Genomic DNA, 27,455 nt, shown 5'->3' on the forward strand with positions numbered 1-27,455 from the left:
GGCACAAAAGCTGAGCTCCACGGCTTTTATAGGGCACTGGCACACTGGGCCCAGGTGTTCCCGATGTTGCTGACAATGAACAAACCGTGGTAGCGGGCAGGGTGAATGGACCTGGGGTGGAGAGGGTCCTCACAATACAGCTCCCTTTCTTTGTGTACAACAGTATACACTTCCAACCACCAGTAGATTACTTTGGCACTGAGGATTTGAAGGGTAAGCCAGGCATAACAGGCTGCTATCATTTTTTGGTTTCCACATATGTGACTCAGGATAGAAATTTATATCTGTTTATATTTTTGCACCTGTTCTCTCCTGCCATTCTTTATTTTCACACTTTTTACCTATTTTCTTTTCCCCCCTTGCGTCCTTCTCTAACGTGCTTTTGTTTCTTCTTCCTCGCTTCAGATGTACTGGGAGGATACAATGGGACTATCTTTGCCTATGGGCAGACTTCCTCAGGAAAGACACACACCATGGAGGTACAGTGCTGCTAAAAAATTCAAAAGGTAGCCCTCGCAATGTGGCACGTGCGAGCACAGAGATACACGCACATTTTCCTCCTTTTTAAACACCGTCTCCTCCTCTGCCTGTCCTGACTTTATGTCTGCCTCCGTCATGGCCATCATTCTCTATCTTTCTTTCTCAGCCTCATGTGGAAACTAACCTTCTTTACAACTCTCTGTGGGAAACAACCCTGTTCGCTTTCAAGTCAAAAGCCTCGCTGCTCTCCTTTCTTTTACTGTTCTATCGACTTTATTCATCCCAGGGTCTGCATTTATCCTGCTCTTCACTTACATGTCTCTGTCTCATTTCAATCCTCCTTTAGGGGAACCTTCATGATCACCAGGGAATGGGGATAATACCGCGGATTGCTGAGGACATTTTTGAACATATATTTGCCATGGATGAGAATCTTGAATTCCACATAAAGGTTGGTGTGGATTCTGACGTTTGTGTGTTCAAGTTTGCATTTTTACCACCTTCTTCTTCTTTCTTTCTTTTTTTTTACGTTTGCTGTTAGATGGAATATATTCAGTAGAAATACAACTTGAAGCTCTGATGTAATCCTCACATGGATGGGTTGAGTGGAATCAGCCAAGCATCAATAAATCATGATAAATAAACCATGATCATCCCACAGCATTTTCCCTTTTACATCACGGTCTTATAATAGAGGATAATACCTCATCAGAGCCACAGCAGATTATTGCAGCATTTTGTATTTGCACAGTGAGCACCTATCATCCTCCTCATTTATCTGCATTGAATTCTCTTTCTGTGTCCCTGGTAAAATATTTGCTATCAAATGTTTTTTGTCTTTGCTGCAGGTCTCCTACTTTGAGATCTACATGGATAAAATCCGGGACCTGCTGGATGGTATATAACTGAAATACAGCTCAATTTTGTTAATGCTTCGTAGTTTTCTGTGTCACAACACAGATTTAAAAGCTGTCTGCTCACACACAGATGAATCATGTTTAACCGTTGACATTTTAAGACCTTATTACTTAAAGTGTTTGAACCCTATGCAAACTGACAGGCACATCTATAGCGATGAGCCACAGCATTAAATTTACTTGCCTCTTTCTGAATGAGATGGATATGTGACCTCTGAGGGTGTACTGCAGCGTGTGGCACTGGGATACAAGCAGAAGAACTTTCAGGCCCTCTGGGCTGGTCGACCTCAGTGGTTGGGACTTATTCCAATGCATCCTGCAGCTGCTTGATCGGATTGGGATTTGGGGAGCTTGGGAGCTGGTCAATACCATGGGCTCTTTATTATGTTCCTCCAGCCATTTCTAAGCAGTTCTTGTTGTAAGCTGTGGAAATGTGGTGGTGGTAAATTGGTGTGAGACAACGATTAGTTGGGTGGTATTTATCAAAGCAATAATAAAGTGAATCTCAGGAACCAAGGTGTCCTAAATTATCAAGGAGATAATCTGTGCCAGGGTTTTTAATCTTATGGCTAATCACTTTATATTTATGTTTAAGATATTATTCGGTTGTTGTCTCCCATAGGAGAAAATCATCCTGGGACAGGCAACTACTGCATCACGGAAACAGACAAAAAGAAAATATTACAACAAAAACCCTTAATGGGCACATTTTTTAGTAAATACAGATGTAATTATAATAAATACCAGTAGAAAAATAATAATAAAAGAGTTACCTCAAAGGCTCCCAACTTCTCTCTGTCCTACACAGTAAAAAAAGAAAGAAAAACAGAAAATATTCTGTGACTTTTCTGCCTGTATTATCATTTTTATTATCTTTTTTGAGTGAATTAATAAGGGAAATTTTTGAGAAGCTAAAAAAAGAAGGCAACTGGACTTCTTTCGGTTTGTGATGTGTTTTCTGTGTTTTTTTTTTTTCAGAGTACTTGAGTTTTTCATTACTCAGTTTAACTGAGTGAGGGTCCACTGAGTGCTTATAGCACAAAGTGACCCTAGATCTCCTAACAGAGGTCAGCTAAAATCCTGTTAGCTGAACAGTGGACCGTATTAAAAATGTCTTGGGGAGTGAGGAGAGTTGTACCCGTGATTTCTCCTGATGTTTTAACTACATAAAAATGTTGAGGTTTACACTTACAGTCTTAGGTTTCAAAACCAGCTGATAATGCTACAACATAAGATGGACTTTGCAGTACTAATGCTGCAAACACTAAATGGCAATGGCAAATGGCCTGCATTTGTATAGCGCTTTTCTAGTCCATAGGACCCCAAAGCGCTTTACACTACATTCAGTCATTCACCCATTCACACACACATTCACACACTGGCGATAGCAAGCTACATTGTAGCCACAGCTGCCCTGGGGCGCACTAAAAACTTGGATTCTGTGGAGAACATGAAGACGCTGATGGATTCTCACACAAACACACGTTGGTGCTGTTTGAGTTGACACTTTTATAAATATAAGCTGTGAAGCTATCGAGAAAAAGAAGTGTGCTTTTAAATTATTCCGCTCTTGTGAAAGGAACATTTATTATCACGCCCTCCCCTCCTCGCTTTTCATGGCCTTTTAATTTAAAAAAGCGTAAAATTAAACTGATCTGTGAAGTTAAATTGAAAAAGTAAACAACCTCACTGGCTTCCTTTATATCTTCGCTTTGTTCTATTTTCTGTATACACCCAGAGTCAACTCAGCATTTCGGCTCATAGTCTTATCACCCATATACAACCCGTGTAAAATGATGGAGAGGCCAGGATAGAGGGGTGTGATTACATCTTTAATGGAGCCAGAGACAGTGGTGAAAGCCTCCATCTGTATGCAGGGGAGTCCACAGTGCCTGTGGAACATTTAGGCTCTGAACAAAAAGAGTCAACAACAAGCCAGATGAATGGAGGCAGGAGAATAACAACCTATGGGGGGAAATGGCTGTAGGATGAAACCACACAAGCACACACTAACAGTCTCAAGGGAGAAAACGGCCTCCACAATCTGGTGAAATTTAATTACCGACACTTTCAAATGTGCAGTGACTAATGCAGGAATTTGGGCCAGTAAGTGCCCTTGCCAAAAATTGGTATTTTGTTCATTGACACTATCAGAGGCACGTGCTTAACCTCTCACTTTGACTTTATACAAAAAATAAGGCTTCAGTTCTTTTGAAAATATTCATAGCCAGGCCCTCGAGTATTTTTTCACGCTGCACACAGTGGATTGAGGCTGACTCACAAATATGAAGGGAACATAGTCAGGTCTCATTATAGTTGTGCTGAAAGGAAGAACACTTCCATGCAGATGCTTATTTGCACAAACACACACATGGGAAAACATTTACACTCATGAACACACACGCTCAATCCTCTAGGTAATAAAAAAAATGACATCTTCCATTTTTTTCTCCTAACACAGTGACAAAGACGAATCTGTCAGTGCACGAAGACAAACACAGAGTTCCTTATGTGAAGGTGAGTCACCTACAGACGCGATTCAGTTTGCATTTTTCTCTATTATAAAGATGCTGTTTTTGTTGTTTATGAGTATAAGAATAGATCAGCGTGAGAAGATTGACATGTCTGAGACTGACAGCCAGTAGCTTGCTAGTTTTCTCAGTTCTGGCTTAATAAAATGATAAGAAAATAAAGTTATCTGCACGCCTAGGGCTCTATAATGCATCATGTTTGCTGTGTTTGTGGAAATGACTGCGCTCTGGTTGATCTCGCTCAAAACCTGGAGGCTGTCAACATGGCAAACCCTCAAAAAAAGAGGGAAAAACAGACAAATAGAATTTTTATGTAGGTACAGAGGAACAACACTGACTCTTTCTACTGTTTCCTGACATGATTGAGAGTGTTATCGATGTTCTCATCTAAGCTGTCTTAGTCCAAGTTAAAGAAACCACAATTATTAATTCTGGCTCTGCACTCATGATGATCTGTTGTATGTTTAGCTAATATTTGTGCATATTACTGAACGTATATTTGATTTCCTGCTTCACTAAGGGCTGCACTGAGCGCTTTGTCACAAGTCCCGAGGAGGTGATGGATGTGATAGATGAGGGGAAGGCCAACCGTCACGTTGCTGTCACCAGTGAGTCACACTGTTGATCTTCCTGATGTTGTGACACTCACTCCGTCAGACACTTTATGTCAGACTTTTTTTCCCCCTTCAAAGTTTCAAGATTAATGTGCAAAGGGGAGAAATGCATGGCGAGGTATGAAGTGAAGACTTGAACTTGAACTAAATTGAGTGAACTTTTGTTTGTTCTTTAGACATGAATGAGCATAGTTCCCGCAGTCACAGCATCTTCCTGATTAACATCAAACAAGAAAACGTGGAGACTGAGCAGAAGCTGAGTGGGAAGTTATATCTGGTTGACCTAGCTGGCAGTGAGAAGGTAGGAAGAATGGGGATTTTTCTTTCAAAAACATTAAAAGGAGGGATATAAACTCCAGACGTTTGCTGTTGACAGGGGTTTGAAACACTGGGGGCTTTGAAATGGTGTTTTCAGACATCAAAGAAGCAGATAAACAATGCATTAAAGCAACTAAACCTGAATCTTTATTGCTTTGGATTGCTCTGATTTTTAAAAATTCCACTTTATAAAAAAATTCAGAGGCCGAGAGCTGATTCCTAATCTGTAGGGTTGTTTCAGTCTGTCGCAGATGCATTATCAGGGTTACTGTTTATTCTGAAAAATAACAAGTGCTAAATGGAGCTTTCAGACAAGATAAACATCAAACTGATGGGAACCAAAGAACAACAAATTCATTCCACTTTTAAAGGTCTTCTAGGTGAAATCTGAGTCAGCTCAGCCCCATCACACCATCTATAAAACAATCTATCACTGGGACATAGTTCAAACGCTGGAAAGCAAATAGAAAATACATTAGAGGCACCGCTAAACCTGGCCCTTGGCTCCTTGTGTTGATAGTATTGGTAGAAAACTTAGAGCGTTAGATTGCAGTAGAGTCTGGATAGATGTTGATGTCTGTGGTTTGTAGCTGATAAGTGCTGATAGTGCATCTGTAAGTTGTCTTGGTCCTCCCTGGGGCTCAATAAGTAAAAGGTTCTACTCCAGCAGCTTTTTAGGCTTTGGTACAAAACGTTATTGACTGGGCTGAACAGGAGCCTGACGTATGGTCCACAGAAGGCTTTGATAGGACGACTTGCTCTCCTCTGTAATTAAGCTCCTCATTATTCTGCCGTAAATAATTGCATCCCATGGCGATTATGACAGAATAACGTGTGCCTTTCCTTTCAAAGTGTGGAAATCGTCTGGGCTTGTCAGTGTTCCTGTCTGTTAGCAATTAGCTGTGCATGCACAAATTCTTCATTCTGATGCTGTGGAAGTGCTTTTTATTGCAGTTTTATTGCAAGACAGATTTCTAATAATTATTTCTGTGTATTTCTTTAAAATAACAGTTACATTTAAACAAATTTACTCATATTTGATTTTTTTTATTATTGCAAATTTGATTTTCTACAGTTTGTGGAGCTGCATGCTGCCATTTGACATTTTTGCCATGCAAAATGTCAATTATTGCAACAATTCACTGAAACAAATTAACTGAAAATGCACAGAGTGAACCCTCTCACTGCTAAATTACACCACAGTGTCAGTGCCACCAGGAAAATAAACATAATTTCCCTGCTGATAATGTTCTTTACGGACTAATTCCTCCTGTCTGCGGGTGTATGTGTGTCAGGTCAGTAAAACAGGCGCCGAGGGAGCGGTGCTGGATGAGGCTAAGAACATCAACAAGTCTCTGTCGGCCCTGGGGAACGTCATCTCAGCGCTGGCTGAAGGAACGGTACGGTGGAGATTTGTTCCGAGGTCTATCATTAGCTTCATGTTGTTTAAACATTTTTTCCCCCAAACCTGGGTTCAGGCTGCAGTGAATTAGCTGAAAGTATTAGATTAAAACAACCTAAATTTCACAAATTAGGTAATTAGTTTAGTAGCTAGTCAAGGCCAAATTACACACTACAATAAATCTGCTGTGTGTATCTGAAGATAGCTCTACAGGGTGGGCCATTTATATGGATACACCGTAATAACATGGGAATGGTTGGTGATATTAAAGTCCTGTTTGTGGCACATTAGTATATGTGAGGGGGCAAACTCCTCAAGATGGGTGGTGACCATGGTGGCCATTTAGAAGTCGGCCATCTTGGATACAACTTTTGTTTTTTCAATAGGAAGAGGGCCATGTGACACATCAAACTTATTGGTAATGTCACAAGAAAAACAATGGTGTGCTTGGTTTCAACGTAACTTTATTCTTTCATGAGTTATTTACAAGTTTGCCTTTGTTCACAGCCATTGACATGTCGAAGAGGTTAACACGTGAGGAGCAGATCGAAATTGTGTTGATATCTGGTGAACGCAGTAACCGGGTCATTGCAGCAGATTTCAATGCAAGACACCCTACGAGACCACCCATCTCCCATGCCGCAGTTAGCAAACTGCTTGCTAAGTTTCGTGAAACTGGTTCAGTGTTGGATTTGCCAAAATGTGGACGCAAGAAAACTGTCACTAATGAAGAAACATCAGTGGCTGTCCTAGCTTCATTCAGCAACACAGCGTAGCACTCGCCGCATGTCCCTGGAGAGTGGCATTAGTCGAACATCCCTTCGGTGGATATTAGCTACTCACAAATGGCACCCTTACAAACTCCAGCTACTGCAGCATCTCAGCGAGGATGACCCAGATCGGCGTACAGAATTTGCAGAATGGGCAAAACAAAAATTGGAACAGGACCCTCAGTTCACGCAGAAGATTTTGTTCAGTGATGAGGCAAACTTTTATGTGAATGGTGAAGTTAACAAACAAAATAACAGCTATTGGTCTGACACTAACCCACATTGGATGGATCCCTTCAAGACTGTTGGAACAACAAAAGCGATGGTTTGGTGTGGTATATGGGGCACAACGATAGTGGGTCCATTCTTCATCAAAGGAAACCTCAAGGCCACTGAATATTTGAAATTGCTACATGATGATGTGTTTCCCTCTTTATGCACTGAAGCTGCACGTTCCCTAAGTTTTTCCAGCAAGATGGTGCACCACCACATTATGGGTGCCAGGTCCGAGCATTCCTAGATGAACAGTTTCCTGGAAAGTGGATTGGTCGTCGTGGGCCAGTTGAATGGCCCCCAAGGTCTCCCGATCTGACCCCCTTAGACTTTTATCTTTGGGGTCATCTGAAGCTAATTGTCTATGGTGTGAAGATACGAGATGTGCAGCACCTGAAACTACGGATACTGGAGCCTGTGCTGGCATTTCTCCTGCGGTGTTGCTATCAGTGTGTGAAGAGTGGGAGAAGAGGGTTGCATTGACAATCCAACACAATGGGCAGCACACTGAACACATTTTATAAGTGGTCAGAAACTTGTAAATAACTCATGAAAGAATAAAGTTACGTTGAAACCAAGCACACCATTGTTTTTCTTGTGACATTACCAATAAGTTTGATGTGTCACATGGCCCTCTTCCTATTGAAAAAACAAAAGTTGTAGCCAAGATGGCCGACTTCTAAATGGCCACCATGGTCACCGCCCATCTTGAGGAGTTTGCCCCTCACATATACTAATGTGCCACAAACAGGACTTTAATATCACCAACCATTCCCATGTTATTATGGTGTATCCATATAAATGGCCCACCCTGTACATCCAATATAAAGGAATAGCACGCTTTGACATTTTAGGAAAAGCATTAGTTAGATTAGCAGTTTTGTATTCATACTGCAAATACTATCAGCATCTGGCTAGCTAAGCTTGAGATTAAAACTAGGAACAAGCTGATATGGCTATGTCCAAATGGGTCATAAGCACAAGTTTTAGCGAAACCTATGTATTTATTATTATTGTGTCACTGCCACATTCTACTTTTTAAAGTACTCCCAAACCCCAGCTGTGTAACATGTGAGATGCAGTTACACTGAAGTATTTGCCGCTGGAAATCACAGCAGTGCACCTTGAATGAAATCCACACTGTTGTCTTGCAGCTGGGTTGGATGAATGCTTGTAGAAACATGCTAGCTTGTTAGCAGATATCCGTCCCTCCTCACCCATAATTCCCACCGCTGCTACAGCTGGTAATACAATCCAGTCTACCCACTCCTTTAAAGCTCTGTCGTTATAATTAAAAAAACTCCCCGTCTTGTGTTATTATACGCCTCTGAAGGCTTTAAAGAAACAAGCTGAAAAGGCTTAGGGAACTCTTGGTAAACTTAAAGGAAAGGCTCTCAGGCTGTAAATGCCTCAGAAATCTGTTAGAAATGCTGCTGCTATTCAGTCTTCTGAGCAAGGACAAAGTCTTTTTGAAAACATTTCAAGTGTTAAAAAGGTTATACTGTCAATTATCTACCAGAGAGAGAGAGAAATCACCTTTTCCTTTGTTTTCTCCCGATGCAAACAACACATATTTTTAGTTTTTCAAAGACAGACGTCACGTCTGTCTTGCAGCAATTCAGTATTTCCTTCAGCTTTTCAATCCTCTCGTTTGTCTTTTTCACTGCCCGTTGCTATCTTTAATCCTCTTTCTTCGCTTCTTTTTATCTCTTTGTAGAAATCCCATGTGCCATACCGTGACAGTAAAATGACTCGCATCCTACAGGACTCGCTGGGCGGGAACTGCCGCACCACCATGTTTATCTGTTGCTCTCCCTCTAGCTACAACGATACAGAGACCAAATCCACCTTGATGTTTGGCCAACGGTAACGTTCTTCCATGCTAAGTAGCCATGAACGTCTGCGCTGCGAAACACAGCACACATTTGCGTCTCTCTCAGCTGCAGTCGCGGGGATGTTTTTGCTGAAATGTGCTCACCTCAGATATGCTGTTCACATATTACTTCCTCTAACTTTTCCTTTGACGAAGTTGCTTTAGAAGCAGGCTATTTTTTTGTAGTTTGGGTCTTGTTTGTTCAAAATCTGTTTTACCCCCCTCTTCAGATAGGTAAGCTGCATTCATGGAGTCTGATTTGGTTTGCTTGCCAGATTTCCTCTCTTTACTTGCTGTCGACTTAAAAAAAAAACCACAGATTGAAAAGAAAGATCCTGAAAAGGCTTTTTTGTGGACATCCAGCCTTTCCCCCCTACCAATGAATTGAGACTGACATTGGAGTGTTGGTTGAAATAAATAATGTATTACAGAGTAAAGGCAGTTAGAGAATTCACAATGGATGTTTGAATGTAAAGATTTGGTCTCTTTTCTCTTTTGTCAGAAGCACTAGCTGTACAGTGCTAACAATGATCTATTTTAAAGATTAATAGAATGTATAAGAAATACTGTAAAACGACATTAAATACATCTGCCCTGTAGAATTCAGCATATTTTCTCAGAAAAGCCTTTGAATGGACATAAAAGTCAACAGTATTAGGTCTGCAATCCTAGCTTAAGCTCATTATTGTTGTTATTGTTTCATTCATTATTAAAAGTATAGGTTTTATGGGTGGACTGTGTATTTATGCAGAGCATAAATAAGTCATGACCACTTTGTTCAGCATTCAGAACATATGCCACCTGATGTTTGATTTTCAGCATTTCCCTATCCAAACAACATGTTATCTATATTCTGATGTGATGAGACTCTGGATAACACCGTTTGTCTGACTAATGTCAGGGAATAATTGAATACAGACAGTGTTTTCTCACTGAAGTGTGAAATGAAGGGAAAGCCACTGAGTGCTGCAGGTGTTTCAGTGTAACTGTTTCAGCTGTAAAAACCACATATTTTTGTTGTATGGCACTGTGCAAAAGTCTTGAACCACCCTCTCGTTTCTTCATATTTTCCTTCCAAGGAGCCAGACTTTCAGCATTTTTGTAAAAGTGATCTTGAACAATAGTTCTCTGGGTTTTCTGAAGGTCTTTCAAAGTTTTTCTTGGACATTGCCTATTTTTTAATCCAGTCCTTGAACTCGGTCATTTTCAGGGGAATGTTTTTTTAAGGGTTTTCCTTTTTTTTTTTTTTCAAGTGAAGTAAAAAAAGGAAATAGTAGGTCAAAAAAACCACCTACAGCAGATGACCTGTATCCAAAAGTAATGTCCTCAAGAAATGGGGAGGAAAAAAACTAGCAAAGATCTGACACAGGGCCTGAGAGAAGCATCTGGCCCTTCAGTTGATCTGTCCACTCTTCACCAAAACCTCATCAAAATAGTGTTAGTGTAAGGGCAGCTGTCATTTCTAAGGAAAGGAAACAGGGGGAAGAGGCTGATGTATGCCAAATTACAAAGAGCTGGACTAAAAACCAGTGGCAACAGGTCTAAAGGAGTGTTTTTTATGTATGTCAGTATTTCCAGTGGAGTGAGGTACAACAGTGAGTATCTACAGACATCTGTAAACACTCTGTCATGTGTTGGAGGTTAATTTCAGCGAGTGGTGTAGAGGATCTTACCGGTATTGATTAAATTATGAATGCAGAAAAGTGCCATCAGATTTTGATCCACCATGCAGTGCCACCTGGAATGCATCTGATTAGCAGCACCTTCATTTTTCAGCATGGCAATGATTCCAAACACACTGCCAGTGCAGTACAAGTATACCTGTGGAAAACTATCAGTCATGGACTGGCCTCCCCAGAGCCCGGACCTCAACATTACTGAAGCAATGTGGGATCATCTCGGCAGAGAATGGAACAAAAAGCAGAAACATCCAAAGTAGAGCTTTGGGATGTCCTTCAAAAAGCCCGGAGAACTATTTCTGAAGACTACTTGAAGGAATTACGAGAGCTGCCTCGAAGACGTCAAAGCAAATACTGACCTTCAAGTTCATTAATTAAACAAACATAATTGTTTGTTTGCAGTGATTATGTTTCAGTCACTACAAAAACAAAATCTAAAGCAAGACTTTTTTGTGAATTATTTATCCTCCCATAAATACTCTACCTTATATGATAAGTGCTGTATATTTGATGTGAATATGCTTCAGGGGGGTTGATACATTTTTATATTTTAAATTCCTTCCTCTTCATCATATCCCTTTTAACCAAAGTTGGAAGAAACCCAATTTGCATACCAGTTAATGAGATGGAAACATATTTTCATCAAGCAGCTGCGACTGGAAACTGTTTTGACAGTTTCTCTGTTCTCTTCTGTTGTCTTGCACTTTCCTTTTTCCTCTCTCTCTTATCTATATATTTCCCTCTTACCCTCCCCTCATACGGTTTCCTTTCCTTTCTGTCTTCCCTCCCTCACTGTATCCCTCCAATTAGAGCCAAGACCATTAGGAATACTGTATCGGTGAACCTGGAGCTCACAGCAGAGCAGTGGAAGAAGAAGTATGAAAAGGAGAAGGAAAAGAACAGGTCAATGAAGGAAACTATTCAAAGACTCGAGGCAGAGCTGAATTGCTGGAGGAACGGTAATACTTGCACTGATATAAAAAACACTTAACATCATCTTCCCCCAAGAGACGGTAAAAATAGTTGCCTGTGCATTTTGAGTTTATCAGTGAGAACCATGAAATGCATATATTTTCAACTGCGCTAATGCCAGGGACTGTGTGGGGATGTTTGCTGGTTGAGCCTCTTTGTTTGAGACTAGTGAACGGATTGCACTGAACATGTTCATGGTCTCAAGAGAATTAATTACTTTCCCACTAATATCAGTTGCAGTTTGTGTTTAGTTCTAATTAGCAAATGTTAGTATTATAAAAGGTGAAAATAGGATGGTAGAAATGTAATAAAACATGCAAAGCGCCAGCGCGGTGAGCATTTAGCTCAAAGCATCACAGAACTGCAAGCGTGGCTGCAGACGTCTTAAATTACTCCTATAAAAGAAACAAAAAGAGTGAAAATTGAGTGCTGGTTTAAGCAAATGATTGTAGATCTTGATCTTTAATCTTTTTTTTTAAAGATTAACTGCCTGCCATACAGTAAAAAGAACGATGGTGTTAAAAGATGAAAAGCTTGTGCTCGAGAGAGATGATACTCCGGCTCAGAAAACACTACTTTTCTGAAAAGTAGAGCCACTGCAGTGCATGTCCTTATCCCAGTCCCTTTTCATGCATGGAGGAGTATTCACTGACAGGAATGAAAATTTCACCAGCCCGCAGGCTTTATTTTGCAGTCTACGCAAGTGCAGATTTAACCTCATTTGATATCATCTGAATACCTGCCAGGGCAGATATGGGACAAGGGGAGCCAAACAAACGTGCTGGACTTGTGCCCAAAACGCTTAAAAATCCCTCCTTGGTTATTTTTATTCCATATTATTCAGAATTTTACACTTTGCATAATTGGATTCCCCCTGCACTGTATTGAAGGCAAGACATGATTCAGGCCTTATGATTTATGAAACCTTATGCATTAGTAATCTTCACAGAAGCGAGAGCTAATCACATCTACAGAAAAGTCATAACTTACACTGGTCTTCTCACATGTCACGCACTCACTCATAACTGTTTCAGTTTGCAGACAAAAAAACACAAGTATACGAAGCATCGTAGGCACACGCTTTTCCTGTTAATTACACTTGCACATGCGTCTCTTTTGTTAGACGAGGTCTTTTCAAATGTCAGCGCTCTCAGTGCTAGCGATCGGTTGACATTCAACTTGTGTAATGAATCTTTTCCGATGTTTTTCTCCTAAAGATCATTCCCTCGGAGCCTGACCTGAATTTTAAAAATGTTGCAACAAGGATTTATCGATCACCTCTTAGTGAAAATAATTTCTTTCATTCCTTCACCCCATTCTCCTTCACACACATAATCTTTTCCTCGACTGTCTTCCAGTCTCCCACGCAATTCAGTGCTTTTAATTTCCTAATTAATCATTTTGACAACATCGTCGCGCTCACTCCCCCCTCACTGCCCCCCATGTTGTTACCCACCTCAGGGCAGGAGCTCCTTGAGAAAGATGCTATTGACCTCCATCTTGTCCCGCATGCCCACAGACAGGAACGCTTGTCTCACACAATAAATTTCATTCAATTGCAGAGCAGGAACTCCTGTGGTGTGCAGTAGAGAGACACACACATGCAGGTCTTTGTCACATTTAATTTTGTGGCTACTTTTATTGATTAGTACACCGTCAAGTCAACAGGTGGAGCTCAAAGTGTCAGCTGGGTACATTGTGAGATTACTTTGAGCATATTAGAGTTAGAATCACTCCAGTTCTTTATTTAATCACTCCTCTACTTTAGAGCTACCTATCGTGCTTTTAATTAGTCAGATGAGTGCTGTAGTGAAGCCTTGCAGAGGCAGACGTAGTTAGCTTCTGAAATCAGTCAGCAGTAACAAAGTCTCTTCTTTCAACTGCATCAAGATGTTTACACATACATGTCGGAGAAAAGTGGTCACTGCAACACAGAATCTGCAATCTAGTTCAAAAGGAACTCATTCTTTCTTAATTTATGTCTGTTTTTTAACCCTAAAAAATACAAGCACTGGACACTTTACTAGGTACACCCCTCCCCTTTTGCCTTGAGATGACTTAATTATTCATTGCATAGATTCTACAAGTTGCTCGAATCATTCATCAAAGGTTTTGGTCCATATTGACATGACGTCGTCACACACTTGGTGCAGGTTTGGCAGCTGCACATACATGATGTGAATCTCTCGTTCCACTACCTCTTAAAGGTGCTCTGTCGGATCGAGATCTGGCAAATGTGGAGGTCAATTGAGCATAGTGAACTCATTGTGATGTCCAAGAAGTCAGTTTGTGACACGGTACATTATTCTGCTGGAAGCATCCATCAGATGATCGATGCACCGTGGTCATAAAGGGTCAGCAACAATACTCAGGTAGGCTCTGAATGATGCTCAATTTGTAGTAGGCGAAAAATATCCGACCATATCACCACGACCAGCCTGAACTGTTGATACAAGACAGGATGGATTCATGCCTTCATGTTGTTTCCACCATTTCTGACCCTACCGTCTATCACGCTCGTCGGACTGCCAATGTTTTTCCAATCTTCTACTTAAGCCTGTGTAAACTGTAACCTCGGTTTCCTGCAGTGGTGTGGTCTTCTGCTGCTGTAGCTCATCTGCTTCGAGGTTCAAATGCTCTTCTGCATAGTCTGGGATGCATGGGTGCATTTCCACATAGAGAACCTCTGCTTTCTTATTTTTCAGACCATCCAATGTGGGATGGAAAAATGCACTCTGAAAACACCCAGATTAGCCTGTTTGGCACCGACAACTCTACGCTGAGATGCTGCTGTGTGATTGGCTGACTGAAAAACTGTGACAAAAAGCAGTTAAACAGGTGTACCTAACAAAGTGGACAGTGATTGTAATCACTGGACATACTTTACAGCTTTTCTGTCTTTCCATATAAAGTAAACTGTGTTCAGTAATTCATTATGTGACAGGATCATATCTAATAACATAAGAATCCCACTATTTGTTAAATGAACAGACTGAAGTCTTTCACCTAACCTTCTGCTCTCACTGTTTATAAAGACATGTCATAAACCTCTTAATACTTCCAATGGAGGGCACTAGGCTTGCAGGCAGACATTTTACCGTCCCCTCCACGAGGTGTAGAGTTTGCGTAATTATTTCTCTCACAAGCCAACTGACACTTTGATAATATGTCTGTTGTGTATATATTGTATTTTGCACTGCTGTTCAATCAGAGTACCGTAAATGTCGGGCTATAAGCCGCTACTTTTTGCACAAGCTTTGAACCCTGCGGCTTTTAGTCAGGTGCGGCTTTTCTATGGATTGTCCGTGATTTTTGTCATATCGTAAGACGATTTGTTTTGTGTGTTCCGCTGTTGTACGGCACTACGTTGCCTGGCGGAAGGATCGGGGTTCAAGAGTGGTATGTTAGTCACATGTCCGTCCGCCAGGCAACGTAGTGCCGTACGAAGTAGCGCGAAAAACAAACTTCAAAGTAGCGCTACGCGTTCAGCGGGAGTCGTGGATGATGAGCGGCGATAAACTTGCAAGTTATGCCCAAAAAGCAAGTTATGCCCAACTCCACCGGTGGATTCTGACAGCGTGGAAAAGTGTGAAAACATCCACGATCACCAACGGATTTTGAAGGGCTGGACTGCTGCATGATGGAGAGGAGGACACCGCCACGGCCCTTCAGAGGGTGTTCGACTCTGACACTGACAACGAGGATTTCTTTGGTTTTGAAAGTGACAACGAAGGAGAGAAGAAGAGTGGATGACGAAGCCATCCTGAGCCTGTTTGTATCCGACACTGGAGAAGAGGACTTTGGTGGTTTTAGTGCGTAGGAAGAAGAGAAAGATGGTGAATGACTGACTTTTCTTCTTGTTACAGCCGTGTCACTGCACCTGAGCCTAAAAGGTAGTCTGAATCTATTTTTCTGGTGTGCTGTAGGTTATTGTTATGTACTACATGTGCAAATATGTACCCATAACTTGTTTTTCAAAATATTAATAAAAGTGATGTCTCCAAACAGCCATCTCTTTCCTGACAATTCCCTTTGTGCATATTCTCTTACATATGATAAGTCAACATTGAAACACCTGCGGCTTTTGGTCAGGTGCGGCTAATGTATGTACAAAACAGGATTTTCCCCTGATTTTAGCTTGTGCGGCTAATATTTAGGTGCGCTTTGTAGTCCGGGAAATACGGTATATGGTAAAGAACACTCATTTTTGGCACACTGCATTGTGCTTAGGGGCACTTACTAAACTAAGGATTAACCTTCTAATCACATTTTATGCATTAATCCTTACAGTAGGATTTGCAGGAGAGATAAGAGCAGCACATTTTCAAAACCTGAGAAAAAATCTTCCCTTGTGTATAGGTGAGGATGCTGCTGTGCCGGGGCAGCTGTGTGAAGGATCTGAGGATGCCCCCCTGGTTCTTCCAGAATCTGAGGAGTCAGTTCTTGACGTATGCAGCCCCTGCACTCCTTGCACCCCCTGCACCCCCTGCTCTATTGCCTCCTCCATTGTGGTTCATATCTCTGAGGAGGAGAGGCAAAAGTACGAGGAGGAGATTCGCAAGCTCTACAAACAGCTAGACGATAAGGTAATGAACGAACAGTGCACGAGGATGGTTTGTGCACGGACGTAGAGCTCCTCACACACCACGGCTGCGTTTTCTGTAATGTTATGCACACATTAATTCAAAGACTGTGTCATGCATACATTATTTATGTTAATGAGTTCAGGATCATACACATAGTAGTGAGTAATGTAGCAAACACAGAGGAAGTAGTAACTCTGAAAAGTGTTAAAGCTTTAAATTATTTAAGACTTCTGCGTACACACGCGGTTTTATAATGTGTCATTTTACTTTTTCATTACTAGATTTTTCCTTTAAATATGCAGAAGCATATACTGACATGTTTTCCTGTACATGCCCTGCTGTGTGAATGCACACACTGCCCTGTGTATTCATGTATCCCTGGGGATGCATATATTTTATTTTGTCTCTGCTGATGTGGTACAGTTATAACAGACCTGATGCATGATATTCTATATGTTAAATGTATTCGTGGATACAAATGTATACATAGCAGATACCTGGGATTTTTCTTTTATTGCACTCAGTCGCGGTGTACCTCGTATGTCCCATCATCTCGCATGGCGTGTGCGAGCTGCTGCAGATCACTATGTGACATATATATATTATTGTTTTTCTCTGGTAGCACTGACCCCGCAGCTTCTGTAGAGCCAAGCATTAAAAATCCTCCTCCTCTTCTTATGACCCCGGCTCTTTAACCTTTTGGTTTTTTGGTGTTATAGTTTTGCATTATTGATCTGAGTATTTTTGAGTGTTTAGTTTGTGTTATAACTTAGTGTTAGGTCTCATTTCCTGTTTTATTTTGATAGTTGCTTGCCTCTAGTGTATTGTGTTTAGTTTTACTTCTCTTTCTGTCTTTAACTATTGTCACCTGCACCTGCTGTGTCCACTTTCCTAATTGCCCAAAAAGTGCTGTCTTACCCTGAGTCTTTGTCTCAGCATCTGTTAATGTTCTCTGCTTGTCTTCAGATAGTTTTTAGAGTTTGTTTAGTCTCCCAGTGGATTTTGTGCTTTTCATTAGCTGGAAAAAAAATCCAGCATTGTCACGGTTCGGCATGGCAAACCGTGGGAGGTGTGGGGAAGGAGGACCCAGGCGCGGTGCTCTATGTACAAACAGTGCGTTTATTTACAGTGTATGGTACAAACAACAATAAATCCCCGTGCTTTCCCTGACTCCCGTGTCGTGTCTCTCCGTGAATAGTCCGTGTCTCAGTGCTCTCCGCTCCCGTGTCTCAGCACCCCTCGTGCTGTCTGGCGCTCCACACTTCTCCTGGGGGACACAATAGACGCAGCCGTCAGGAAACATATAACCGCGGGCATACACACACTAACTCAGTTCAACTGGATGACTAACGTGGAGTCTCATGGAATGATCCCGCGTCGGTGGGAGCTCCAAGACTCTCCTAAGTAGCTCCCCCGACGAGCCCTGATCAGCGGCAGGTGTGTAGCTTCGGGTGTGGCCAGTCCCCTAGCAGGGCCACACCCACCAGGCCTGAAGGCACCTGTAAACCAGTGTACATACACACCTGCACCCATATATACACACACACACACACACACACACACACACACTCACATCTACAAGCATGGAGAAGAGCAGCAGCAACACCAAAAATACATATAATATCACCAGTCCATGACTGCCCAGGGATCCTGGGTCGCACAGACCCAGGGCCCTGACAAGCATGGTTTTGTTCGCCATCTCTGCATTTTGGTCTGCAAAGCACGATGTTTTCTTTAGATTATCAAACACCTGAAGAATCACAGATTACAGTATTAGTAGTTTCTACTGTTACCATTGGTAACATATTGGTAACATATGTAGTGTAACTAATACTGTCCTCCAGGATCTTGTTTCTGTGGCAAACAGCTTATATCTACAGTGTGTTTGTGTCTTTGTTGGACTTATTTTCTGGCTGCTAACAACAACCTGCTCAGGAGGAGAGCTCACCTCCTTGTTAGAGGGGAAGCTGTGGAGCCTCCGACCACAGTCAAACACCTTGGACTGCATATGTCCAATAACCTTACATGAACTACAAGTACTGCAGTATTATTAAGAAAGCTCATCAATGGCTGTTTGTTATGAGGAGCCTGAAGGCTGGCCTTGGAGCTTGCATATGCTCATCTGACTCATAATCTGCACATATAAGATAAAGTAATTACACGTCTGGCTTATAACCTAGATGGAGCCTTGTCTCTGATCTCTACTTTTCTTTGCAGGTGTCTGAAGGTATGCAGTGTTCTTAGAATTAAAACATGCTCATTACTTTAGCCCGTATTTTTTTCCAGTGAGACAGAAATCAGGGCTTTGGGGCATTTTTCTTATTTAATTACTTTTTTAAAAGAAGACACCTCACCACCTCTGGGAATTAGAGAGAATGAAAGTTTAAGGCACTTTGATGGTCATTTATATATGGGCACTGGTCTCACTCTGACTTTTTTTATGCTGATGAAGCCACTCTCTTTCTTTTGTCGGGTTACTGATCGATCATTTTGCCCATATAATTGCTGATGCCGTTCCCTTTTTGTCATAAATCAGGCCTTCGTTTTCTAAAATGTGCGCACAGTGGCAGATCCAGTTATGGTGAAAAAAGATGTATGGGTATCCGGTCCAACATGCAGCTGTCGTCTATTGTAAGTTTAAAGCGTATAGTTGTGAATGGAAACTGAACACATAATACGACTGTGGGTGTGTGTGTCTTTCCCACTAAAGGATGACGAGATCAACCACCAGAGCCAGATGGTGGAGAAGCTGAAGGAGCAGATGCTCGACCAGGAGGAGGTAAAGGATCTTGGTTTTATTTCCTTTCATCAGTTTGGTTAAACAGCTCACGGTGGGCTGCAGTGTCTTTGAATGTGGAAATGAAAACTGCACTGTGAATAGAAGTCAGCTGTGAGACATTTATTATCCTGCCCGTGAGATTACTGACAGAAAAAATCCTTTCAGGTGCCAAAAAGCACTTGAAGAAATTAAACTGTCATTGTTTAATTGTGAGTGTATCACTGTTGCTGTGTTCTACATGCTAGCAGTGGTTTAATCTAGAATAGAATTAAGTGGCTGAACAGCGCAGAAAAGAATCGATGAAAAGACTGAAGAATGACTGAAGCTTGTTAAGTATTCGTTTTAGAAATTGCTCCCTAACTTTTACACGGGGAACGATTGTTGTTTTTTTTGCTGACATGACTGAACACTGCTGCTGACAAATAAACATGCTCTCTAGGGATTTGATCTATAATTGTCACTTTATCACATAAATATCTGCTGCAAGTAAGTAAATCAGTACTTGTAGGAAGAACAGCAATTAAAAGACTCCATTAAAACCCAATTAAGAGACGTATTTGCAGCGTGTTTTCATAGGAGAGGCTAAACTGTTGAGGAAGAGAACCTAAAAAAGGCTTTGCGATGAAAAGGACTTAATTCATTCAATCATTTCCCAAATGGTCCTGCTGCGGGTTGAACTGACACAGTCCTAACTACCCAACCGTGGTTTGTTTATAGTAACGCAAAGTTACATTCATTTATCTAAATAAAAGCCGTATGCTGCAGTGCAAATATGCCGGCACTCCAAGCAGAGAACATCTACATTTAATGGCTTCCATTCAGTGAAATGACCCACAGTGGGCTGCAGCAGTGCAGCAAACAGCATGGTGGCACAAAAGCCATCTCTCAATCTTTAAATTATTCTTTTGTACAGTTGCTTGAATATTGTGTGACAGGGTTTGTGCAGACATTTAGCTCTTTATGCCAGAAAACAGGATAACTCTGTTAAGACCCAGCAGCTCTGCTCTGCGCTCAGCAGGGAAGTTTCACCGTTCCACTTTTAAAATAGTTTTTTCTCTATTTACAGTTTGCAATAAGTCGAATGTCTTTGCCCCTCAGCTTCTCGCATCGTCCAGAGGTGACAGTGAGAAGGTGCAGTCGGAGCTCGGCAGGCTGCAGGCCGAGAATGAATCCGCAAAGGCCGAAGTAAAAGAGGTTCTTCAGGCCCTGGAGGAGCTGGCGGTCAACTATGACCAGAAAAGCTTAGAAGTCGAGGAGAAGAGCATGCAGAACAAGCTCCTGGCTGAGGAGCTTTCAAAGAAAATGGTGGGTCTGACTTCCAGGAAGCTTTTTGAATAAATCTTTTAGCAACAAAGTTCTGTGGCTAAAATAAAGAAATAGATCATGGACAGATGTTGTGCTTTGGTGTGTTTACAAGGAAGCAAACTGCAAAAAAAAAGTAGAAAAGGAACTCTCTGTAATAAAATCATTTCTTCATTTAAGCCTCCATCTTACAATATGCTGAGCTACTGGTTCAAAATGCAATTAGTGAGATAAGTAAAATTAAAGCTGCATGTAACGAAGATAAGGAGAAAATTCTGATGAATGGTGCCACCAGTGGTCATGGTGGCAGTGCGCCCCAGGGTGGCTGTGGCTACAATGTAGCTTGCCATCACCAGTGTGTGTGAATGTGTGTGTGAATGGGTGAATGACTGGATATGTAAAGCGCTTTGGGGTCCTTAGGGACTAGTAAAGCGCTATACAAACACAGGCCATTTACCATTTACCATGAAGATAACAAAGAAAAAGTGAAGTATTGGGATTTCTTTTGTTTTCTTTCTCTTTTTTTTGCTGGTTCAATGTCGTGCACTATGACTCTCCACAGAGAGCACAGCTCTGACTTTGCTTGATTAAATGTATTTTTCACAGAAAAGACATCCAGCCTTTCTGGATCGAGACCTTCCAGTGACTGTGTTTTCAGTAGTCATGGTCTGAAAAAGTCTTGCTTTTGTGTGATGGGAGCTTTCTGTTTTTACGTTTTTTTCTCTCTTCTCACTGGTTGGATGTGGGTGGGGTTCAGCCACACATAATGTCTCATATTTCTATGAACCCGTCAGATAGGTAGGCTATTTTTTGACTCTGAGTCAAACCACACCTACACAGTCCTGCTGAAGAAGCGACATTGACTGTTAAACTGCTAATAAATATACATAAAGACAGAGAAGGAGAAACAACATTTGTAGCACATTAGCATCTCTTCATTGGATTCCTGTTAAACTGAACTACACTCTCGTACAAGGTCTTGAATAATCAGACATTTTAAAACCCTCATGGTACCATTTCACACCAGTAGATTCTCTCACTTTCAGACTGGTTTACTTGTTGTTCCAGGAGTATTTAAAAGTAGAATGTGAGGCAGACCCTTCAGATTTGTAACCAACTACCAGTTTAGATTCAGGAGTGTTGGAGACAGACTCCATCTCTACTTTTAAGATTAGGCTTCAAACTTTCCTTTTTGCTAAAGCATATAGTTAGGCCTGGATCAGGTGACCCTGGATTCTCCCTTAGTTACGCTGCAATAGGTGTAGACTGCTGGGGGATTCCCATGATGCACTGAGTGTTTTGTCGTCACTCACCATGTGCCTACACACCTCTCTGTATTTAATCTTTAGTTATTATTAATGTCTGTCTCTCCTCACCCCAACTGGGTTCTTCCTGTAAAAAAGGAAGTGTCTCCTTCCTGGTGCCAACTCTTGAGCCACGGGCGATCGTGGCTCAAGAGTTGGCAGTTTGTCTTGTAATCAGAAGGTTGCCGGTTCGAGCCCCGGCTCCGACACTCTCGGTTGTTGTGTCCTTGGGGAAGACACTTCACCCATTGCCTACTGGTGGTGGTCAGAGGGGCCGATGGTGCCAGTGTCTGTCAGTGCGCCCCAGGGCAGCTGTGGCTACAATATAGCTGCCATCACCAATGTGTGGAGGACTGAATGTAGTGTAAAGCGCTATACAAATACAGGCTATTTACCATTTACCATTCCCACTGTTGCTAAGTGCTTTGTCATAGTGGAGTCATCTGATTGTTGGAGTGTTATCTCTGTATCATTGTACGTCTTTATTTTACAATATAAACCACCTTCTGGGGACTATTGTTGTGATTTGACACTATATAAATATTTAAAATACTCTTACTCAAAGTAGCAATTTTCCCATAAATTTTGTAATGTTTACTGCCTTATTCTATATATATATCTGATTATATTTACAATTTGGATAACTGTTAAAGTATTGCAGTAACTATCAAAGCCTGGTTGCAGTATATCCCTGATGCACACAACGTTGTCTGGTAGAAGAAAACTTACAGTGATAATTTACAGGCAGGTTTTTTCAGTTACATCGAGGGCTTTGAATAATTTCTTACCATATAGATGGATGTTTATTACCTATTAAATATTCAACAATACGTGTGTCATGTGGAAGTGTGCCTCACAGTTGAAAGAAAGTGTTACAGAGAGTTGAGCAGAATGAGTCGAGGAGATGAGCGTGCAGAACAAGCTCCTGGCTGAGGAGCTTTCAAAGAAAATGGTGGGTCTGACTTCCAGGAGGCTTTTTGAATAAATCTTTTAGCAACATAAAGCACATTATTTAAATAAGCCCAGCCTCTGTATTAATTGTCCTTCTGCAGCACAAATAAAGTGAATAATAGATAAAAGTCAAGAGGAGACCACTGGCAGAGCTGGTCAGAGCTTCGTGCAGTTCCTGACTTATTCAGTGATTTAAGTGACCATATTTGACCTTCTTATTAAATCCTCTTCAATATTTCATCAGTGTGTTTCAGTCTGCTGCACGTGTCCTTCTGTCTTTTCCTGTCTATCTCAGGAGCAGAAGCTGATTGAGCATCTGACAACAGAACCACCATTTAGACTGCTAAACCTGCCTGAAGCCCTCATTTCTCCTCAATAGCCTCTATAGCCTCTCCAGTCTGCTCTGCTCTGACCTGTCTGATCCTGCACAGAGAGTGTCTGAGACTTTGACAAGATATGAAACTAAATACAAATAAGATTTCAGTGCTGGTAAATGCAGGTGGTGCTATAAGAGAAAAGAAATCCCCTCATCAAAATCTTTTGGAAATGTTTCTCAGTCTTGAACTTTTAGGCACGTCGGTCTTTCCAGTTGTTACAGTAGAAATGGGAAAAGCTCTGGGAATACTGAAGCACATTCATCATGGCCGTCATCCCCGCAGCTGCCTTCATCTTTGTTTTTAGTGGGAACTTGTCGCTTCTTCTGCAGGTGTCCGTGCCATCGCTCACCATCACTGCCATTGATCGGCTACTTTAAACACCATAATTCATCCATCTGGCCATTGAAACCCATTTCTTATCAACATGATTAAGCCCATTCATCACGTCAATGAACCAACTCTATTCATCATCCCATGTTTTACTTGTTTATATAAGAATCAGTTTCAGCTCATTATTACCTTAGTTTATCTTAAGATGACATTGTGACATGAGAAGTGACCGGGAAGACTGTAACAGAGCTTGAAGTGAATCACAGAGATGAAGATGGAAGAGCTGATTAAGGAGTATTTAAGAAGGTGACTAATGGTGCTTTGAAATGACTGATGAACTGGGGAGCAAGAACATAAAACGTGCCATGAAAAATTGCTCAAGTAGAATATTTCACTGGTGACAGATGAGCCACTCATAAAATGAAACCCCATAAACAAGTCGGTATGCTTTCAGATTTCTTCGTTGGAACAACACCTTTATGGAAAGTCTTCCTCTTCTTCATCTCCTTCTTCTTCTACCTGTTCTTTCTTGTCATCATCATCTTCTTCATCTTGTTTAGGGTCATAGGTCATTCAGTCTACTACCCAACTCTTGGTCTCACATGTGTGAGTAGGAGAAATGTCTTTAATGTTATGTTGTCAAACCTGACTGAGATCAAATGGTTTCATTGTGCTGCAGCACATTTGCCCTCCAGCCCTGGTTAGAATCTGCTTGCTGTGCAGAATGGAAAATAATAAAGTAAACTCCACCGTGTACTCTCTCAGATGTTATTGAGCGCAGATGCCATCCACTCCTCTTCATGCAGTTTATTGATTTATAATTTGGTGGCTACTATGTTATGCTCCTGCAGCCATGTGTGTTTGCAGATTCAGGGAATCTAATCACCACTTCTCAGAGTCTGCCCTACACAATTTCTGTCTTTTTTCGTATTTGCATGTACCTTCTGGAGTTTCTCGCCTTAGCACAACGGCTCTCCCTAACACCTCTTATCTGCTTGACTCCGCCCTCCGCAGGCTCATCTCATGGCTTTAGAGGCAGAGCTGTCCCGTATCCAGGAAGTGAGCAGCCACCAAAGAAAACGCATTGCTGAGATTCTTAATGGGCTCATGAGGGACCTGAGTGAATTTAGCACGATCGTTGGAAACAAGGACATCAAGTTGGTGAGTGGTACAGACGTGGATAGAGTGCATTTTTGTGATGAAAGCGACAACTGTGGTGTAGGTAAAATGAGAAAGATGATTCTCATGTCAAAGCAAGAAAATATACAGCTAAATTTAAGTATCAGTGTAGAAAAGGAACTCAGAGAAATTCAAAAGAAGACCCGAAAGCACAAACAAAAGCAGGGTTTAGTGTTGAGCTTATTTAGACTTGTCGGAGTCTAGTCAAGCGCAAAGCCTGAGGACAACATAGTCCAAAGAAAAACAACTCAAAAAGCAGCCGCAGGAAACATGAGAGAAAACGCTGGCAGTAAATTTTGGAGATGAACACAGATGGACTGATGATGGCTAACAACGAGAAAAACCAGAGTAAAAATACCCCGAACATTGTGACCACTGACAGGTGAAGTGAATAACACTGATTATCTCTTCATCATGGCACCTGTTAGTGGGTGGGATATATTAAGGAACCAGGGAACATTTTGCTTTCAGAGATGATGTGTTAAGGGGGGGGGGGCTATTGTGAGGATATTAGCAAGTTGTGATGGTTAGACGACTGGGTCAGAGAGTCTCCCAAATTGCAACTCATGTGTGATGTTTCTGGTCTGCAGTGGTCAGTATCCATCAAAAGTGGTCCAAGTCGTGGGCGGCCAAGGCTTCCTGGTGCTGACCCATGTGGTCGAGTCCAACAGATGAGCTCAATTTGCTGAAAACATTAATGCTATTTATTTTTTTAAAAGTTAATGTTGATTCTGATAGATAGTCAGAATGTTATGCTTGATCGGTGCACATAAGTAATTAACCACATGAGAAATTAATGAGGGATGACCAAACAATCTCAAATGGCTGGAAGGAAATAAAGAAAGCAAGTAAAACCAAGAGAGACAGTAAATACCAACAAAGTGAAATGCAAAGCATCTTCTGGCATAAAGCCGTGACAAAGCGCTCTGGTAGATCTGCCAAAAAGGAGACAATTACATTTAAAAAAACTTACATATATATATGTGTGCGTGTGCATGTGTGTGCATATGAATATTTTCTGTTTGCTGATAAAGTGTCATTTTTCAGGCATTTCTCTTTAACTTGATTGGTTTGGCATCCATGTAAATTTATGCTCTGAATGAGCATTTAAAATAAATATCTGTGTTTATAGACGTGACTTAAATCAACAGCTTTACATTATTCAATATAGTCAGTATACCACTCGCATATGCAGAATGTCGTGTATGCACATCCGCTATCATCTGTAGTGCTTAGATTGATGTGTATACATTTTCCTCCACACTTCATTTCGGAGCTTCTGAGTTGCTACATCTGCTAAATGAGACCATTAACCTAATGGCTGTGCATACAAAATGCCAGCGTGTTTCTAAGATGCTTCCCTTTCCACTGATTTAACGCCCATGCTGTGTTTAAACAGTCCCCACTCAATCCTGATCAAGCATCTACTAGACTGATTTTTTCTTTTTATTTAACTGTCTCCTCGCACTCATTCGTCTCCAGCCTGTGGAGATCACCGGAGCGATCGAGGAAGAGTTCACAGTGGCTCGCCTCTACATTAATAAGATAAAGTCAGAGGTGAAGTCCATGGTGAAGCGCTGTCGCCACCTGGAGAACCTACAAACCGAGTGTCACCGCAAGATGGAGGAGACGGGCAGAGAACTGTCTTCATGTCACCTTCTCATTTCACAGGTAAGATTGCAAACTGACGGATACATGTGTTGTTGTTGGGTACCAAATCGATTGAATTGAACTGAATTATTAAATCTAGATGAACTGTAGAAACTAAAATAAAATGATATGGGGGTACAAATGTTTGTTCATCTGGTACTAGACAGAAATACTGGTGATACTGATACTGAAACATTATCAATTAACACTTCAAAAGGCTCACCGGCTTGGGCAGGTGACCCATGTGTCTTAAAGCCCTGGTTTCAAATCTAGCCTGAGCCATTTGCTGCATGTCTTTTCCCAGTTTTCCTGCCATAATAAAGGCTGAAAAGCTTTAAAACACAGTGTAGCTACTCCCAACATCTTAACATGACCCAACTCTTTGTGGGGTGGATTTTTCTTTTTGCTTTGGACATTTTTAGTCTGCACAGGGTCATAATTCTCAAATAATTGCATGTTTTATATTCTGTGTTCATGTAGTGGCCTGAAGCCACGGTTCAAATTTCGCTAACTGTGGTATTTAAACTACACTCCCCGGTGACAAGAGATCATAAATATTCAGTGAACAAAAAGTAAAAGTGCATTTTATCCTTGATGTAAAGTGTCCTCGTGGGTAGAGGTCTTTGCTCGTCACTAAACTTTTTGCATATGATGTTCTGACTTTCAGCACGAAGTGAAGATTCGCTCTCTAACAGAGTACATGCAGAACGTGGAGCTGAGGAAGAGACAGCTGGAGGACAGCTATGATTCTCTGACTGCGGAGCTGGCTAAACTCCAAGCTCAAGGTACATTTGTTATAGCCCACACTAGTGAAGCAGCGCAAGTATCTAAACTGGTACGTTTACTCTTTTCTGATTACTTTTTTTAAATAAAGCTCATTAGCCAAACATTTTTTTTTTCAAATAAACTTGATTTGCCTTTTTGAATTATCATATCGTTCAATCATACGTATTCAACCATGTGGAAGTACACTTTAGAAGTTGTGTTTTTAATGATTAGATATCACTGGTGTGGTGTGTAGTAGTACAGTTAATAATGTTTGTTTCAGTCACATCTGCTGACATTTGCATTTGTATGTTGAAGTATTGGGGAGATGAAGAGTCTCCTCTGATACCTCCATCTGGGTTTAAAGATGTATGCGTATGCAGGTTGTAGGTAAAAAGGTGTT

At 41.3% G+C, this 27,455-nt stretch overlaps 1 protein-coding gene across 4 annotated transcripts in view; it reads left to right on the forward strand.

The window, feature by feature from the left end:
* LOC147331316 (kinesin heavy chain-like) overlaps window positions 1–27,455 on the forward strand; it is a 77,623-nt gene that overhangs the window by 25,995 nt on the left and 24,173 nt on the right. For all 4 annotated transcript variants that reach the window (XM_086293579.1, XM_086293581.1, XM_086293580.1 and 1 more), the window contains exons 3-17: window positions 406–479; window positions 827–931; window positions 1,329–1,377; window positions 3,859–3,914; window positions 4,449–4,536; window positions 4,719–4,843; window positions 6,156–6,260; window positions 9,023–9,171; window positions 11,668–11,816; window positions 16,189–16,415; window positions 19,126–19,194; window positions 20,293–20,499; window positions 24,473–24,619; window positions 26,120–26,308; window positions 26,955–27,072. In XM_086293579.1, coding sequence (XP_086149705.1) covers window positions 406–479; window positions 827–931; window positions 1,329–1,377; window positions 3,859–3,914; window positions 4,449–4,536; window positions 4,719–4,843; window positions 6,156–6,260; window positions 9,023–9,171; window positions 11,668–11,816; window positions 16,189–16,415; window positions 19,126–19,194; window positions 20,293–20,499; window positions 24,473–24,619; window positions 26,120–26,308; window positions 26,955–27,072 — 1,857 coding nt within the window. The remainder of the gene's footprint in view (window positions 1–405; window positions 480–826; window positions 932–1,328; window positions 1,378–3,858; window positions 3,915–4,448; window positions 4,537–4,718; window positions 4,844–6,155; window positions 6,261–9,022; window positions 9,172–11,667; window positions 11,817–16,188; window positions 16,416–19,125; window positions 19,195–20,292; window positions 20,500–24,472; window positions 24,620–26,119; window positions 26,309–26,954; window positions 27,073–27,455) is intronic.

This window comes from Aulonocara sp. 'chitande type north' Nkhata Bay, linkage group LG5 (genome assembly GCF_057382095.1).
Source record: "Aulonocara sp. 'chitande type north' Nkhata Bay isolate Kocher_YH1m ecotype deep benthic linkage group LG5, A_spYH_male_GT1.1, whole genome shotgun sequence".
Classification (NCBI taxonomy): domain Eukaryota; kingdom Metazoa; phylum Chordata; class Actinopteri; order Cichliformes; family Cichlidae; genus Aulonocara; species Aulonocara sp. 'chitande type north' Nkhata Bay.